This window comes from Zootoca vivipara, chromosome Z2 (assembly GCF_965207765.1).
Source record: "Zootoca vivipara chromosome Z2, rZooViv2.hap1.1, whole genome shotgun sequence".
NCBI classification, from domain to species: Eukaryota; Metazoa; Chordata; class Lepidosauria; order Squamata; family Lacertidae; genus Zootoca; species Zootoca vivipara.
Genome location: NC_142585.1, coordinates 5,448,639 through 5,467,321, shown reverse-complemented (window position 1 = coordinate 5,467,321; position 18,683 = coordinate 5,448,639). Strand labels below are relative to the sequence as shown.

The 18,683-nt window shown below is 45.1% G+C and overlaps 1 protein-coding gene across 1 annotated transcript; it reads right to left on the bottom strand.

The window, feature by feature from the left end:
• Positions 1-7,636: 7,636 nt before the first annotated feature.
• On the bottom strand, positions 7,637-14,707 carry ZIC3 (Zic family zinc finger 3). Its single transcript, XM_088664429.1, has 3 exons — positions 12,225-14,707; positions 10,598-10,761; positions 7,637-8,927 (listed from the first exon to the last, which is right to left on the bottom strand). The coding sequence occupies exons 1-3, from the start codon at positions 13,405-13,407 to the stop codon at positions 8,742-8,744; spliced, it is 1,533 nt and encodes a 510-aa protein (XP_088520555.1). The 5' UTR covers positions 13,408-14,707; the 3' UTR covers positions 7,637-8,741.
• Positions 14,708-18,683: the final 3,976 nt, after the last annotated feature.

Here is an 18,683-nt window from a genome sequence, read left to right as displayed (position 1 = left end):
ACACCCTCAGTGATAACACCCGGTGTGGGCTGCACCCCCTTCCTCCACCACTGGGTGCCCCAAGAGACACAAAACCTTTAGAAGGGCACATGCATTTCCATAAAACCACACAGAGCAGCTTTCCAATTCAAATATTTGTTCAGTGTTCCGCATAGCAATGCACTCTCAAATATAGCTGTTGTATATTGTCTGGAACAGACAAACCCTGGTCTACAAAAACTCCATCATGCAATTCTCCACCCACCTTTGTCACAGCCCTGCTCACTCCTGGCATGAAGCACCCGGGACAGTTGCCCACAAGGAAATGCAGACCTCAGTCTGAGAAAAGGATTGCCCACTGCTGCCTTTGTCTTACTGAAGCCCTTCAATTCTAGCCGAGTGGACACTTCAAATTGTTCAGAAACTTAGCACATGCTCTAAGGCAGCAGCCCCAACCCAGCAATAGGCATTGAAATCAATGGGCATTTATGCATTTTCAGCTCTGTTCCTTCCTTAAAATGCTCACTCCCACCAACGGTCCCTTTGTATGATTATGAATCTAGGACTGAATCCCGATTTCTGACTGAAATTAAGATGCCTGGCATAGAGCTCCACAAAATGCATCCAGAAGGTTCCCCCCTCGGTCAACCAGCTTCCCACAGCGTTGCTGGTCAGTCTGGCTCCTGCTGCTTTCTCCTGGCTCTCTGCCAAAAAAGAGAAAGCAGCTGCTTTGGGGAGGCCATAGACAGCAACCACAACAACTTCCCCCCCTCTCTCTCCTGTGCCGCACTCCACAGGGTATCCCCCACTCTGAAAAAAATCTTCCGCCATTTGGCTTGAGATTTTGCAAGACCCAGCAATCTCTCTCTCCGCAGTAACCAGCTTCATGTACTTGTGATGACCTAGGACCCCTGAGCCTTTGAAAACTGTTTATAAAGGGGACAGAGCTATGGGGGGGGCCTTCTCTCTTACACACACACACAGGCACATTCCTGGCAATGTAGTTTGCAAATTGGAATTCTGAATCAGTCTCCTCTGGTTAAATTTTTGCTGTATTAAAGAAATAAAGTTGTTGGCTCTCAAAACCATTGCCATATTTCTGATCATCAGTGACTTAAGCAGAGCAAAATGGAAAGAAACTGCAGGTCTTCCAAATTTATGGGGGAAGGGGTTGCTGGAGATGCCACTCTCTGTGTGTCCAGCTATGGTATTTTCCTGTTGCGTGCAGGAGAGAGGTGAGTTATATTGGGTGCCCATGGTTTTTAAGCCCTTGTCTATCTATAAATAAGCTGTCTTAGCAGAATCCTGAAAGCAACTCTTGGTGGAATGAAAATACAAGCCAATCCAGGCAGCCACTAATGTAGGAGTAGTGATAGGGTTGCCAGCTTTTTCAGCAGGACCTGCAGCTGCATCTTTAAAAGCAGCTCAAGGGACCAATATTCCCAGGGCATCCTGTTTCTCTCACCATGCTGTGAAAAGCCTTCCTTACTGGTTTCTGTGCTGCAAAAGGCACAATAGCTGTTTTGAGCTGGTTTCCCCTCCATGGCTGCTGCTAAGAAGATAGATGCAATCTCATTTTGGGCCAAAGTTAAGGTGTGCACCCTGGAATTTAGCGAGGCACATTTGCAAGTATAAACATGCACAAAGACATGTTGGGTGAGGTTGGCAACCTATATCTTAGCCTCCCCCAACCTGAGGCTTTGGACAACCACCACCATCCACTTGAGCCAGCACAAGAGAGAGCTACATCCCATGGATTTAAACTGAGCTTTCTTCCACATTGAAGTGTGTGATCCATTGCACTTTAAAATCACATCCTCTTTGCACATGTGCCCAATTCTGTGTTTCCTAGGAAATAAGCACCACTTGTTTTGATGGGATATACTTCTGAGTAAGTGGCCAGAGGCACACTTACCGGTACTTCAATGCATGGAATCGAAATGCAGAGCCTTCTCTCTGAGTAAACATGTATAGGCTAGACCAGGCGGCTAAGGCTGCTATCCAATTCAGGTTCACCAGGCAGAGAGTAAAGTTCCATTTAACTCAGTGGGACTGACTTCTGACTTCTCTGATTCAGGCCTACAGAGAGACAAGAGTGCTAGTGGTATTGTACTGGGATCAGATAGATTTAGTTACATGCGTATTTCTCTTACTCTGTTACATGCCCATACCAGGGCCATCAATGAAGGAGGGATTATTCAATCCATTTCAGACTATTGCTAAGGAATACCTGCACTTCTGGACAATTGTCTGTTCAATAAATGACAATAAATATTGAATCGTCTGTTCAATAAATGACAATCCTTATAGCATCGATATATATACTTATTGTGGATCTTAACACACAACGGATGAACAGGATGCAACAGATGTGCATGCCAAATGACATAGCCCTCTGCTAAATGAAATAAAGGATATCCGACCAGGCATTGGAATATTGCACTAATACAAGATATTTAAGAAAAAGCTACACCACAAAAACATACTTTCAAAATGCACTGGAAATTTTTAATATATCTACCCTGGCAATTTAGTCTGCAGTCCTATATCATACACACAATTACCTGGGAGCAGGGTACATAAATCACACTTAGTAAGGCATTGATAAGGCTGAACTGTTAACATTGGACATACCTAAGAGCAGATCTTGGTACAGTGCAAACCTAGGCATGTTTACTTAGAAATAAATCACACTTACTCCTAGGTAACTTACTCCTAGGTAAGTGAGAATAGGATTGCAACCTAAGCCTTGCTGTAAAGCTTCCAACACACACAGAAATATTTTTCAACATTCATCCAAATATGAAAGGGTACTCTCTTGCTCCCATACACTAATTTTATAGCCCCCAACAAGCCATTTTTTCATGGAACTGTCAACAAATTTAGGAGGAATGCAGTTGGGGGAGGAACCCTTTCCACCTTTAATTTTCCCATCACCTCATATTTTTCTACTTCCTGAGTAAGGTCTCAGCCTCCAGGATGGAACACAAACATGGATGAGCAGGAAAATCTCATTCACAGAGACAGGCAAGTATCAGTAGCACCTTTTCTGGGCTCTGCATATTGTACCATCCACCAAAATGCCTCATCCCCACTTGCAACACAAAGGAGTCCAAAGGAAGAAACTCAAGTACTAGTCTCCTCATGCAGATTTCTTGCCATGCAACACACCTGGGGACGGGGAAGGAAATGAAGGATGGGGAGATATACATGAACATGCCCACACGCAACAGAATGCACCAAACTAATAAGTAAACCAACTTTCATTAGAAAAGTGGTGTGGTTCAGATCTATTGAAATAAAGGCTGCACTCTTGTGAGTAAACCCCATTGAAAAGTGGGGTGTGTGCTTCTGAGTAAACATGCTTTGGATCACACATTGGCTAGCATTTTACCCCATAGCCCCAAGAGCGTTGTTGACAGTAACCCTTAAACATCTACACTGTTGCTATGGTCATATTTAAGAACAGTAACAATGAGACATAATAATGTAACAGTAGACTGTCAGAAATAATTGTACATCAATGACAAAACATACACAGTATTTTCTTATTTATAGTATCAGGCCCAATCTATCCAAAGTGATGCCCCTTTCAATCCCACTGATTATTAGCTGAAGAATTGCACACAGGTGTGTAAAGTGCAGTCCTCTCTACAGGTCTACTCAAAAGTCTTACTGTGTTGCAAAGCTCTTGCTGCCAGGGATTTGGCTACAGAATTGTAGTCTGTTGAGTTGCAAATGCTATGGATACTGACAAGAGAGTAAATCCCACTTAAATCAGTGAGACTTTTAACTCCTACATCATTATGCTCAGAACCACCCTGATTTGTTGAAATAAAGCAAGTCTTCCAGATATTGTTGGACTCTAAATCCCATCAGCCCCTGCCAGTATGGCCAGGGATTATGGGAGTTGTAGTCCAACAAATACCTGGAGGGTATCATCCCTGAATTAAATATTTGAATTAATGTTGAAATGTTGTCAGAAACCAGAAAATAAAACCATAACGATAATCCTAAACAATTAATAGCTGTAGGAATGGTTCCATATCAGATTAACAGACCGTCTACTGCAAACAGTCAGCAGTTTTATAGCCAATTCCTCCCCCCAGGAAAAAAAATCCTCCTGGGAGGCTATGTTCACAAAAAGCCTCACTTTTTTAAGATTTTCCCTTATCCAAATGCAGAGTTACTTCCTGAACTGCAAAACTGGTAATAATAATTTTTTAAAATCCTACATGGCGATCAGGTCCACAGGGAGTGATTTCCCCCTGGTCTGTTCTGCACATAGCAAAGGAAATACTTTTGCAGCAAACCCACAAAGAAATGTTGCAGAAGAAAATATATTATATACTAATAAAAAAATAATTACTTGTTCTATTTATGAACTTAAACAAAATAAATTGCAAAGATTAGATTAAGAGAGCAAAATTCTCCATTTCAAAGAGGCAAACTTCCAATCTCTCTGTCTGGCGGTATCCTCTGCAGATCCAGCCTGTGAGACTTCACTACAAAAGGTCACATTGATGTCACTTGCTGCCTAGTACCTATATTTACTCAGAAGTCCCACTGGCTTTAGTTGTGCCTCCTCAGAAGTAAATCTCCGAGGTCAGCATGACCACAATTCCAAACATACTGGTTGCAGTGTAAGGTCATTCCCAAGGAGCAAGCCCCATTAAGTTGGAAGAACCGGAACTTACCTCTGAGCTAACATGCTCAGTACAAGAGTGTTGCAGCGCAATGCTAGGCATTTCTACTTGGAAGCAAGCACTACTGTATTCCATAGGACTTGGATTGCAGCCTCACAGCACAAGCCCATGCCGGTCTACTCAAGATATAAGTACATAGAAAAGAAACTATGCCTTACAACCAATGTGGTGTCTGGCTGGAGACCAGGGTTTGAATGCCGGGTCAGCCATGAAGTATCCAGGGTGACCTTGGGGCAGTCCCCTCCCCTCATTGGAACCCTACCTGGCAGGGTTGTTGTGAGGATTGAAAAATGAGGAAGGGGAGAGCAGCAAGCAAGTGGGGTGTATGGAAATAATTAAATCCAATCAATTAACTGACTAGAGAGTAGACCCCATTCTGCACAGCAAGACTTACTTCTGAGGAAAGATTCCGATTATTAGGTTGTCACTGAACAAAAATAAAAGCTGCTCCATAATCATTACTCACCCTGTCACCCTTGCCTGGCCAAGGGCTTGAACCGCGGAAGGGGCCAGAAGGCTTTCCTCATTGCCAAGTTCAGAGTGAGTTACAGGGGCCACTCCGGGCAACTGCCCCCAAGCCAGATGGGTCTGCAAAGTGAAGTGTGCGTTGTGGGGGCGGGAAGAGTGGGTGGACGTCACTTTCTAGAGAGTTTCCTCTGCAAAGGTGGCGGGTCAGGGTGGGGAGTCTCGTCTCCCCAATCCTTATTACCAAACTTTCCCTCCTTTGACTGAACTAACACACACACACACAGTGAGAAGCATCCAAACACCACCGTTGCCTGGAGCAGAGGGGGAAACCGCCAAAATGGCTGGGAGGGGGGATGGGTCTATTCTCGCCCTCCCGAACACCTCCCTCTCTCTCCTCCACCCCACCCCCCTTAAAGAGAACAGACTTGGAAGCAGATTACTGTATTCCCTAGACTCAACGGCTCTTGTCTCTACACACGAACGTCTTTGGAATCGGAATATTCCAGCTAAACACGCCAGGATATTTTTACACACACACACACACCCTTTCAAAGGAAAAAAGAAAAGCCTGGTCGTTTAATCCGAAGCGGTCTTGATTCGGTTTGTTCCGACGGTTCCCAGTGGGTAAAAGCCAATGCTAAAATCATTAAGACTCTAGTTCACCAAAGCAGTCCAGAATTGAGTCCCTTGAGTCCCTTGTTGTATTCCCTCTGTGTAGCCACGGATTCCCCACGTGCCCGCCAGTTTCTGTGCAAAACCGCTTCGGTTTCCCCCCCTAGAGCTGGATCCAGCTATACAAAAGCGCGAATGGTTTGTTGTGTTAAAAAAAAAAAAAGCCATGCCGGCAAGGAAATCCGATTTAATGCGTGGTGGGGAGATTTGCAGGTTTAAAAATAAAATAAAATAAAATAAAATTGCAGGCCTAGTCTCTGACAGCCAGCGGGGCTAGCTTTTGAAACTCGGAGAAAAGTTTTTTTTAAAAAAAAAAAAAACTTTCAACGCAAGCGCGAGGCCTCCCAGAGACTGTAATGACCAACTGAGAACAATTGTGCCAGAAAATTAGCCTACAAGCCAATTTCATTCATTTGGCTTCAAGAATCCTCAACGGGCTAAAATCTAGAGGCTTCTAATTTGTACTAGCTTCTTTGTAAATTTTCTACCTCCACAACAACAAAATCCCTTCCTCAAAACCCATGTGTTTGTTTCAAGGATACCGTACATCTTTATTGGGGGGGGGGGCAAGTTGAAGCCAGGTGCAAAGGTCCGTAGTCCTCTTGATTGATTATTTAGGCATCAACGCTGCCATGCATTTTCAGTACACATATTTCTGATATCACAACGCTAGAGGAACATGACCTGAAGCCCAGATGAACATGGATTATATTTGACCAACCAACAGATGGAAGACACCTAGCGAGACCTTTTCCACTAAGTGTATTTAGCAATAAATCAATAGAAATACTGTGCTACAAAGAGGCCCTAATTTTTTTGCACACATTTCCCTCAACCCCCCCCCACACACACACACTATAGCTGCCAACTATGAATGCAGCCATGCACAGCCCCCACTTCCCCTTCTATGACATTTTAGCTTTTATTATCTATATTGTTTACAATGCTGTATAATAATGGAGTGCTTCAAAGTGCAATTTAAAAAAAATAAAATAAAATAAACCATAATTCACATTCTGCACTCAGTTAATAGAGTACCACATCAACCACTACCAACTTGAGAGTAAGTCCCACAGAAAAATTAAAGAGCCTTGCTTCCAGTTAATTTTGTTTAGGACACAGAATAAGACATGGAAACTAGCTAGATAGGCAGGCAGGCAGAATATTAATGTGGGACTGTGAAATTAATTTGGGAGTATATTTTTGTTCACATTCACCAAATACAGACGTAAAGCATATTTCCCACAGGCAATCATAATTCAGAAAACTAATTCAGTTTACCTTTTGGTGTTTACATGTGTCTGTCAAGGCAGATTTAGAGCCTCTAGCTCCTCCCTTCTTCGTTTGAAGTTCAAGGTGTCCAGGCCGCTAAGTGAATTGTGAACCCCATGTGTGGTGGTGGTGGAGATTCCAAGAAACCATTATAAGACATTTGCAGTGAGGACAGGCAGCTCATCATCTAAACAGGGGTGGGAGAGGACACACACACACACCTCCCCTCCTTCTTCCCTACCTCCCACCCATGGTGAGAAAGAACCAAACACCATAAACCTTTCAAGCGGGGGTAGGGGTGGGGGGAGGCAGGGGTGGTCAGCATTTCACATAAATAAAGGAAAATTGGAAGTGAGGTGATGAGATCTAGCAAATTGGGAAACATTTTACAAAATGGAAGACACGCCCCTTGTTTCTTTTTAGATTTGCTTTTTGCAGCTGTGAGTTCCCCCCCCCAGGCAGAAATTTCGAAAAAGGGTTGGGGGAGGAAAAAGATAGAAGAAAAACATTGGAAAGAAATGGATTCTACTGTGTTATTTCCAAAACAATAAACTTTTAATGCTAAAGCAGGTATATAACCAAAAAGCTGTACAGAGTTTGTCTGGATTTTGTTTGTTTGTTTGTTAGAAAACAAAATTATTATTTTTGTGGGGGTTTTGTTTTGTTTTTTTCCTCATAAATATGTTTCCGTTTCCGGCACTTCTCTCAATAATTAAATTACAATTGATAAATATGGCATCATGGAGATGTATTTACAAAAAATAAAAAGTTGTTACAAAAAGGCAACTGTTTATACTAAACCGCCATGAGCTGAGTGAAATTAAGATTACATTTCCCCCTCCTGAAAAACATACTGAAGAACACCCCTGGCCCATCCTCAAATCAGATGAAATACATTCACAAGTGTAATGTTTTAGAGAGTGAGAAAAAGGTAGGAGAAAAGGGGACAGAAAGACAGAGAAAGAGAGAAGGGAAGAAAGATTTCAAGACAATACAGGACTTTGGCAAGTTTTAAGACTGTGGTTGTTGTTTTTTCTTATTATTTTTAATAATCATAACTAAGGCCAAGGGGAAAAGTCAGTTTGCTGTTTTTCAAAATTCAACACCCCCCCCAAAAAAAAAGAGAGAGAGAGAGAGAGGAGGGGGTATATATCTATTGGAAGTTAAATCATAAAGTGTAAAAGTCAGTTCGTTGTTTTTCAACATCCCACCCCAAAAAGGAGTGGGTATATATCTATTGGAAGTATATATTTACAAAAGGCAAGAATGTTTGGAAATGAAGGGAGTGGTATTGAAAGGTGAGTTGGAAGAGGGATTTTTAAAAAAGAAATAAAGAAATAACCATCAATGCAGAAAAATCCTGAGAAAAATAGAGACAAAGTCCAGCCTCCAGCTCTTGGATAGGGTTAAAAAAAAAAATCACACCCTTCCCCCACTTGTTTGTTGTTGTTGCTGCTGCTACTGTAGTTGTTCCTCCTTCATTTTTTTTTTCATTTTTTTGTCCTGCAAACTCCAATGGCAGGCCAAAGATGAATCCGGTGTCCTTTGATGTCAACAGGAATGCTTTTGGTACAGTCCGATTAGGCTGGGTTTTGTTGTTGTTGTTGATTTTGTGGGGGAGGAGAGGAGTTGAATTTGTCCTCATCAGACATACCACTCATTAAAGTTGGGGGGCAGTTCTTGGTTGTGGCTGGGGTTGGCTGTCTGAACAGCTGCAGCTGGTGGTTTGCTGGAGTCTTTGCTGGTGGCAGCCACGACTGCTGGCGGGGTGGATGACTCGTAGCCGGAACTAGCCGCCGGAGAGGATTCTGACCCTTGGCTCTCATGGACCTGAAAAAAGAAGGTGGAGACAATTGCCACAAGTCCAAGAGCAAGGAACTCTCTTCTTTTTTGCCAGTGGACAGGAGAGCTGATTTACAGTGAGCCACCAATCAGTACATATATACAACTCATTATCTATCTATCTACTGTATTAGTTTATTTTTAGAAAATTTCTGGATAAGTGGAAAATATGGCCAACATGCCAAGCTGATCCCATAATTAAATATAGGATGGAAAGGGTAAATTCTGAAAGAAATCCCCAACAACAACACCTTCTATAAAAACAGAAACAGGATAGCACATTATTAGATGAGCACACTATACTGGAAATCAGAGCACTGTTTTATATCTAGTGGCTTTAGCACTACTGTTCACTATAAGTGATTTTTTAAAAAAGATTTCATATTTCAGGAGCAGTTATATATGTATATGCACTTAATATTTTAAATATGTGTGGATGGATATCAGATGACTCTGCACTCCATTCCAACCCCCCACACTCTCACAATACTCAGCGGCCAGATTTACTCATTCATAAACCAGGATTGGAAGCTTAGCAACCGTTATTTAAATGAAATGTTATTTTAAAAGGGGAAACAAACCAGGCACTTGAGACAAACTGCTCCTTGTGCAAGACGCCCCCCTGTCTGGCCAAGCCAAAGCCCTTTGAAAATTACAAAATAAAAAATAAAAATTTAAAAACAGCATGCACAATTCCTTTTATTTCCGTCTCGCTGAGGCAATCATTACTTGAAAGCCCAGGGAAAAGCGTTCTACTTTTTCACCAGCAGAATAGCTGGTGAAAAAATGTATCAAACTGGAAGGTTATACACACAGAAAAACACTCCATGGGTGTATATGTCCAGACACACAAAATCAGCATACGGGCATAGGATTATGCATAAAATATACATGCATGTATAACTATATAGATTGATACATGTGTAATTAATTACATGCATAATATAAATGCACATGCATATATAGTTCCAATTACATAAGCAGATGGGCAAACAAATAACTATAAAACTATATTATGTATTTTGTACACATGTATAATATAAATCTCCTGCCAACCTAGCAGTTTGAAAGCACGTCAAAAGTGCAAGTAGATAAATAGGTAATAAGTAGATAAATACAGCGGGAAGGTAAACAGCATTTCCGTGCGCTGCTCTGGTTCACCAGAAGCGGCTTTGTCATGCTGGCCACATGACCTGGAAGCTGTACGCCGGCTCCCTCAGACGCAAGATGAGCGCCGCAACCCCAGAGTCGGTCACGACTGGACCTAATGGTCTGGGGTCCCTTTACCTTTATAATATAAATAGGTATCTGAAGAAGTGTGCATGCACACGAAAGCTCATACCAATGGCAAACTTAGTTGGTATCTAAAGGTGCTACTGGAAGGAAATTTTTTATAACTAGGTATGCATTCAGGAATAATATAGATGCTTTCAAACACACAAATTAATAGATAATTAATAAACTGATAAGCATATATAACTATAAACCACACACATGTGGCTTATATTTATATCTATAGAAGCAGAAATACAGATGTGTCTGTAAACAATCACTCTATATGCCCACACACTACATGAGAGAGGCGGAAGAGGGTGGTCAGATCTCACCAAATTAAGGGAGCCATGGCAAAAGCAAGGTCCCCAGGAGGACTCCTTTACCTTCATGTGCTTCCTTAAGGAGCTGGGGTGGGTGTAGGACTTGTCACAGACTTTGCAGATGTATGGCTTGTCTGATGTGTGGACGTGCATGTGCTTCTTTCGGTCGCTGCTGTTTGCAAAACGCCGGTCACAGCCTTCAAACTCACACTTAAAGGGCTTCTCTCCTGCAAGTAAAAAATAATAAATAACCAGAGACTGGGACACTTGTTTCATAAAGGAGAGACACAGTGGTAAGATGGGGGTACAGAATGGTTTAGAGATTTTCCCACTGACTTCCCATTCCCTTTCTCTCTTATCACACACCTTTTCTGCCTACAGCAAAACTTTCTTCTTTCTTTTTGCAGCTTTTGGGCTCTCTGCTGCTCCTCTGCCTGAACTCTCGCTCTTGGTACACAGACAGGTTTCTGAATTTTTTAAAAGTAGGAGAGAGCAAGGAGAAGCCAGGGGCTCTGGGCTGGTGAAGGGACACCGGACAGTTCTGAGACAACAGAGTTTTCAAACTTTGCCGTTCAGTTAAAGGGCCCTTTTGTAGCTTTTAATTTATGCCTTTACAATGCTGCGGGCTTTCCTTAAACTAACTGTTAAAAATGAGATGAGAATTGGATGTTTAGATTATTTGGGGCAGGAAGAAGGGAGGGGAGGGGAAAGAGAGAAAGCAGAGAAGAAAACTCCGCTGAAGATAAATTGTGGAGATCCAGACAGTTTTATAAGATGTACTCAAGAAGGCAATAATGTGTGTTGGATTGCTGTTTCCGTCTCATTCTAATTCTACGCTAGTTTTTTTCTGTAGAGGACGGAACCGTTTATTTCTCTTTTTTCCGTGCTTTTTTTTTTAAAGAATGCTTTGGACAAAAAGTATCAGTGATTTAATTAGAAGATGTGCCAATCAAGGCATTAAGAGAGCGGGCGAGAGCGGAAGTAACCGAAAATTAGATTGCATTAGCATTTGTATGGTTTCCTCAACAGGATGTCTGAGGAGAGCTATTTCTCTTTCTCTCTCGCAAAATGCAACACACACAGCTCCAATGATTTTTGTTTCCCTCGCATTACATCCAGAGGGAGAGAACTCAATGAGAGGGACGAATGCCGGGGGGGGGGGCGTGTACAGGGGTGGCTAAGGAGTTGCAGATGAAAAGAAAGCTTCCGAGACATCTTCAGAAGTAAAGGGAAAGTTTTAAAAAAATCAGTCAGGAATTATTTCTCTTCTCGTCTGAAATCGACAAGGAGCCTCCGTGAAACTGACTTTCACCGCGTAGGGGTGAAAAGAGTATTTATTTTAAACGCCTAAACAAAAATAGGCAAAAGCAAACCGCTCGTTTTATATAGTTTTAGATTATTTCTACTCCACCTTCCCCAATCCCAGATCCTTCGGACCTCCAGAGCCATACAGAGCAACCTTTTGGCGCGCCCCCTTCACCTGCTCTGTTTTTTAAAAAATAAAATAAAAATCTCTATCCACAACAAATCCAAAAATATTAAAAATAAGAATCTGGAACTTTAATTTTGTTGCTCTTCTGTTCAGGATTATTGCTGGATAGATAGATGTACAGTATATAACTGTATTGGTGGATATATATTGTTGGACATGGATATATATATATATCGCCAAAGGTGTTCCTCGCCTTACCTGTGTGCGTCCTCTTGTGGATTTTGAGGTTCTCCGACCTGGCGAAGATCTTCCCGCAGCCGGGAAAGGGGCACGGGAAGGGCTTCTCGCCGGTGTGGACGCGGATATGGTTGACGAGTTTGTATTTCGCCTTGAAGGACTTGCCCTCTCGGGGACATTCCTCCCAGTAGCAGATGTGGTTGTTCTGCTCAGGGCCCCCGACGTGCTCCATAGTGACATGGGTGACCAGTTCGTGCATGGTGCTGAAAGTCCGTTCGCAGCTCTTTTTGGGTCGGCTCAGCGGCGGTTGGTGAGGCTGCTGTTGCTGATGCGGAGGAGCCGGAGGCTGCGACAGTTCCTCGATCCATTTGCAGGAGAGCTCCTGTTTGATGGGCTGCCGCATGTAGCGGAAAAAGGCTCCCGCGCCGTGGTGGTGGTGACGGTGGTGAGCCGCGGCCGCCGCGGCCGCCACGTTCATGCCCCCCATGTTCACATTCATGGGGCTGTAGTTGTGGAACTGAGCCGGGCCCCCATAAGGGTCCGCGCGGGGGCTGGAGACTCCTCGGTACGTCTCCGGCCTTCCGAAAAAGTCCCCCCGCAAGCCCAGGTGCATCTGCCCGTTCTCCACGTGCCCAGTCGGGGAGGTGTGGCTGGGGTTCTGCTCGTGCAAACTCGGGAACAGCAAGTAGCCGCCAGGGCTGTCCGAGATGCCCGGAGGAGCGTGGAGCCCGCTGGGCGCATTGCCGCCGAAGAGGCCGTGCTGAGCTGCAGCCGCAGCCGCGGATCCCCCTCCTCCGCCACCGCCGCCGGCGGGGGAATCCCCGAGCGCGGATCCCCCGCGGTTGCGGAAGAGAAAGTCCCGCGTGGAGTTGAAAGCGGCCGCGGCGGCCGCGGCGGCGTAAGAGGAAGGCACCTGGCCGGCGTGATGAGGGTGAGGCGGGTGCGGAGGGTGGCGGTGATGGTGATGGTGAGGGTAGCCCGACGCTTGCGGCGTGAATGCAGAGCCTTGACCCGACGCCAGCTCGTGGGGCGCCGGGCTTATTTTAAAGGATGAGTCCCCGAATGGGTGGTTGAGTCCCATAGCGGCGGCAGCGGCGGCAGCGGCGTCGCGGTTCGCCACGTCGTGCGGGTGGTGGCAAGGCGCTCCGAAGCCCCCGACTCCCAGCGCGGAGAACTGAGGCCCGCCGTCTAACAACATGGTCATAGTCCGCCTTGAGAAATGCAGCAGAAGCAGAAGGAAGAGGAACCGCGGGGAAGATGAAGAGGACGAGGCGGCCCCACGACGGCGATCTCCTTCCGCGTCTCCTTCTCTTCGCCCCCTTTCCTGCCCCCCCTCCCCAACTTCCAAATAACAACAACCGAGCTCTCCAAAGCTTTCGATCTCCCTCTTCTCTCTCTCTCCCCTCCCCACTACTAGCTCAGACCCACACAATGGAGAGACAGGCAGGAGGGCTCGCGCGCCAGCCCCCCGAATGCCGCATTCACACGCGCTCCAAACCTTTCACAAATAAGTGGGTGGGGGGTTGGCGAGAAGAAGAGAGGGGGTAGAGAAAAAACAACAACTGAACAACACCCGCTCCCCAAAAAACAGCCCCCAAACCCCACCCACTAGCCCTAAAGGGCTACGGACGGAAGCACCCCCTCTGTTCCCCCCCCCACAGACTCGCACACACAACCCCTGGAGGGATCCCCGCTGCCTCTTTCCCCTCCTGCCTTCCAGGAGGGCGCCCTCCACTCCAACTGAGCGACGTCCTTGCACTGGCTAAAGTCAGGCGCTCCTCCCTTCCTAACACATATGGAAGGGGGGGGAGAGAAAGAAAAAAGAGAGGGAGAGGAAGGGCAAGGGACGCTGAGAGGGAGAATACCCAACTCCGAGAGGCAGCTTCCCTGCCAGCCAATGGGGAACCGCCTGGCTAGCCGTCACCTGACCCCCAGCTGGCCTGCCCATTGGACCAACCCCGCCTGATTGACAGCGTTTAACATTGAATATGGCAGCTGCGTTTAAGCCCTGCGCTCTGATTGGCCCGGCTGGGTTTAGTGAGGCGCAGGTAAGGTTAAAGGGTGTCCGCCAACCCCAAATGTTTTGTTTACTGGAGATGCAACGGAGGCGCTTTTGCGGGGGAACAGAGAAGAGGGTTTGGGGGTGGAGATGATGGTCCTGGGTTTAGGGGCAAATTACTTGTGCATCATTCTTACCCAGCGCAAAGCAGAGAGGGAGGGGGAGAAAGAGAGAAGCTCTGCGTGTATAGTCCGATTCCATCAACCGCTGCGTCGTTAATGTTTAGGAAGAAATTTCCAAATCCTTTGAAGCTGTCCCTGCATTGCCCCCGCCACGCGCATTTGCCCCTTATAGGACTCCCTTTACTTCCCTTCAGCCCTCACCATTTCCGTTTGTTTTCTGTAATAATTCCTCGAAAGCACTGTAGGAACACACTTCTCTTGAAAAATAAAATAATAACAAGAAAAGTCTTTTTTAAAAAAAGGAGGGGTGGAAAACCGGGGTGAAAAGTGGAGGTTCTCTTTTGTTCTGGGTTCCTTCCTGAGTGAGGGGAAGGACCCTGTTGCAACAGCAAAAATAAAGGCTTTGCTTCTCAAACTTCTCTGGTTGGCCTCTGTTATATTCTCCGACCGATGGAGAACCCCATAAGGGCAGATTTTTGCTTATATCAGGGGGTGGGGGTAGGGAGAGAGAGAGATATGAACTTAGAGATGAAAAACTTAAAAGACAGGGCAAGATGCTTCCAAAGACGTCAGCACTCCCCATATTTTTGTGCCTCGGGGCAGGCATGGCAGCGAGACCGACGAGGAAGGACGCGGGTCTATCCCCGATGGCACCGCGTTCAAAGCGGGGACTCTTTAAACCTGAGATGATTTTAATAATGATGATCATAATCAGAGCAACGACAAGAAACAGATTTAAAAAGTAATGGTGATGTTGATGGCGTAAGGAAGGAAGGAGAAGGTTGTGTGTGTGTGTGTGTGTGTGTACACAGACACACACAATTTTTTAAAAAATTGTTTTTAAAACGACAAAAATCCTTCGTTTGTATATCATTTTGCTTATTGCACATGTCCAAAGCGACCTTCAGTTCGGAGTGAAGTTTGTTTGCATGTGTAGAATGTATATATAGATAGATTTTTTCATTTTGTTTATATTTTTACTACGAATAATTCGAGTCTTTCTTTATTCATCGTCCCCACCCACACCCACCCCATCTTCCCGCTCGAAGTGGAAGAAGAAACTTCAAAATCTTTGGGGGGGTGAGGGGGAGCAGAAGAAAGAAGGAGGGAGATGAGGGAGAGTTGAAACATCTGAGAGACAAGGCAACGTGTCTGTGGTTTAGGGTCCCTGCTTCTCTGCTTATGGATCTCCAAGTCAAATATATACTGTACACATCTTTTCTTTCGAGCAGAGAACGTATAATGTTATCCCGAAACCTGAAGCTAGCGGATCAAAGGCACGCTTGGTATTTATTTATTTATTTATCTATTAATTTATTTCCAACGCAACGTTTTAATGTTGGTAAATGACCGTCCTCTGTTGCAGCCCGGCTTCACCCCTTTCATTTTCCCAACCCCCCGCTCGCATCCCACCGTCCTTCAACTCTCAATAAATCCACTCATTTTCTCGTTTTGGAAAGCATTTGCAAAGAACGATGGGGGGGAAGCAAGTGTGGAAAGAAAAGAGCTCGGAAAGAAAGATGCCAGTAATTGTAATATCCTGAGATTCGCCGAGCCCCGAAGTCTCTCCATTGAAGGCCCCTCGCAGGATTTGCCGCCGCCTCTCCGCAGGAAACATACAATCTGATCAAGTTCAGAAGCGCGTTGAGAAGAAGGAGAAGAAGAAGAAGAAGAAGAGGAAGGGAAGGGGGGACTGCTTCAAACAGCGCTTTTATAAAATACAGTCCCCTTTTCACGTCCTCCCCCCCCTACCCAACACCAACCCTCAGAAAGGGGGGGGGAGAGACTTCACATTCTTTATTTTAGGGATCTGGCCAAAAGGAGACAGAATGAGAGACCTGAGGACAGACTCAGACAGGAGGGATTGTTTTTCTACATATATATTGTTTTTCTACACACACACACCTATAAAACTTAGTCACTGGAGTTCACATCCTACCAATCCCCAAAGCCCCCCTCCCTCCAGAGCAGCCCAGGAAGGTGAGTCTGTTGCTTTCAGAAATCGCTGCCGATTTGCTTTATTACTTTACTGACCAACTTACCTATCTACCTACCGAACTACTGTACTTATTACGAATCCTTTCTTCTATCCAGAAGACAGAAAAATGCAAGGGGGTGGTGACGAAAAGTTTCGTTTTTCTCTTCGTGGAAGGGGATGTTTGTTTGGGAAGGGAAAGTTTTGGGGTTTCGCCTCCTTCCTATTGGAAGTTTCACTCGAACGGGGCAATGTGTGTGAGAGAGGTTGTTGTTGTTATTTTATTCATCCATTATGAAAACGACTAATATGACTTCTTAATTCTCTGGTCCTCCGTAATGATTGTCTGGTATGGGAAGGGGAACTGCGGGGGGGGGTACGTGGACAGGGCTGGAGGAAAATTGGGCCACGGAGTGCATTACGAAGGCGCACAGAGTCCCGGATAATTTGGGATTTCCCACGAAGCAAACAGGGGCCTCTTATGGCCACACAAGGGGGGTTGGCTCGGCAGAGATGTCTCGGGGGTTCCCCAAGGTCATGTAATGAATCGAGTTGGCTCACCAAACACACAGATCTACACGCGCGCACTCCCCACCTCACCCCGCTACTTTTTATTTTATTTTAAGCGGAGGGTCATTCTCTAAAAACCACTTTTTTCCTGCCCTCTAGTTTTTCATCCTCCTTGTCACCACCAGCTTGACACTGTCCCAAGCGGTCGTTCTACCTGATCCCAGGGCCTGCCTTGCGACGCCCTCGATCAGATAATTAATTACCTCCAGCACGTGTTCTGTTGTCTCTATAACAAAAAATAGAGAGGCGTAATTCAATTAGATCATCAACGGAGTCTTGGGTTAGGGAATGTCTGTGAAGCCGCGTCGTGGGGCACGCTGGGGCGAATGACCTTTGCTAGGGCAAAAGGCCTCACGTGTTGGCCTGGTGGCCCATTGTCTTTGGCTCGCTGGGGTGATGTAGAACAAGTTGGGACTTCGGGCCGCTCCGAGAGCAACTTTCGCTTGGGCACTGAAGCCCCAAATCTTTTTCTTTCTTTCCGCGAATCTAACAGATACATTTCTTCAGATGTGGGTTATACCGTATATACACCCCGAACGTTCAAAAGCATAGTGCTTTTATTTTTAAAGGAGGGGTTTAACCCCATTCCTATATTTTCTATGACCAAGTTACAAGGGAAGACGTAAAAATCAGATTAAAATTTCGAATTTGTTTTCTCCATTGCGTCATGGTTATCCTAATATATCCGAGAAGGGTGGGGTACTGGTGGGGGGTGGAGGAGGAGGAAAATCCGAATTAGTCCTTTTGCAGAGGGGAAAGCGAAAGACACCTTTGTGCGCGCTAGAAAGGCGACCTCGCCGAATATCTTGATTTATTCTGCGAGAAGGAAGTGCAAAGAAATCGTGATTTCTTTTGGGAGGAGAAACGTTTCCCTGAGAAGAAAGGAGAGGGTGTGTTTCAAAAGACGGCGGAAATAAATCGTAGCTTTAAACAAGGGACTGCGGTCCTTTCGAACTATTTTATTGCTTAAGAAGACGAGAGGGGAGGCGTGGGGTGGGTGGGAAGAGGGAGGAGACAGATTTGACATAGTGGAGTCACTACAAGTAGATTAGGCAACATAAATTAACCTATAAATCTTTTTATATATACATTTCACCCCTCGGCAGCGACTGTGTGACTGGGGAAATAATATACGAGCAGACAAGAGCGGTTGGAAGTAGTTTACCTACGCTTGGGAAGAAAGTGCATTTTCACCACCCCGCCCCCTAACCTCTTTCAAAGAGCAGCGCGTATTATGTAACACGCATCAAGATATGTTTCTAAAGCAAAACTCTGGACGTTGACTGTAAAAGGAAATCTGTCCTCGTTTTTCTCTCTCTCTCCACACCCCTCACCAATTAAAACCCAAAGTGGTTTGCTTTTACAAATGTGCTCGATTGTATGTGCTACTTTCCTACTCAGTATTTGTCTGTTTGCCCTTCTCTCTCTCTCTCTCTCTCTCTCTCTCTCTCTCTCTCTCTCTCTCTCTCTCTCTCTCTCTCTCTCTCTCTCCAGCCAAAATAAATCCGTCTTTAAGTCCTCCTGATTTCAGTGGGGAAATTAAGCACGTGCTTCCCGTTTTAAAGATCGCAGCGAGTTATACGTGTTTAACCTGGCTGGATCATGTTTCGTCATTAGTTAGGTAAGATGCTTGTTTAGTATTAGTTGATTAATTATTAAGGTATTTTGTGAGTTGGTTGGTTACCTGTCCACGTATTTGCCACCCTGTCCACGTATTTGCCACCCTGTCCACGTATTTGCCACCCTTTCCAGAT

Coding starts and splice junctions, on each gene's coding strand:
- ZIC3 (XM_088664429.1), bottom strand. CDS start 13,407: ATGACCATGTTGTTAGACGGCGGGCCTCAGTTCTCCGCGCTGGGAGTC. Junction 10,762..12,224: donor CCACAAGAGGACGCACACAG/GTAAGGCGAGGA, acceptor TTTTACTTGCAG/GAGAGAAGCCCTTTAAGTGT. Junction 8,928..10,597: donor CCTTAAGGAAGCACATGAAG/GTAAAGGAGTCC, acceptor TTCTTTTTTCAG/GTCCATGAGAGCCAAGGGTC.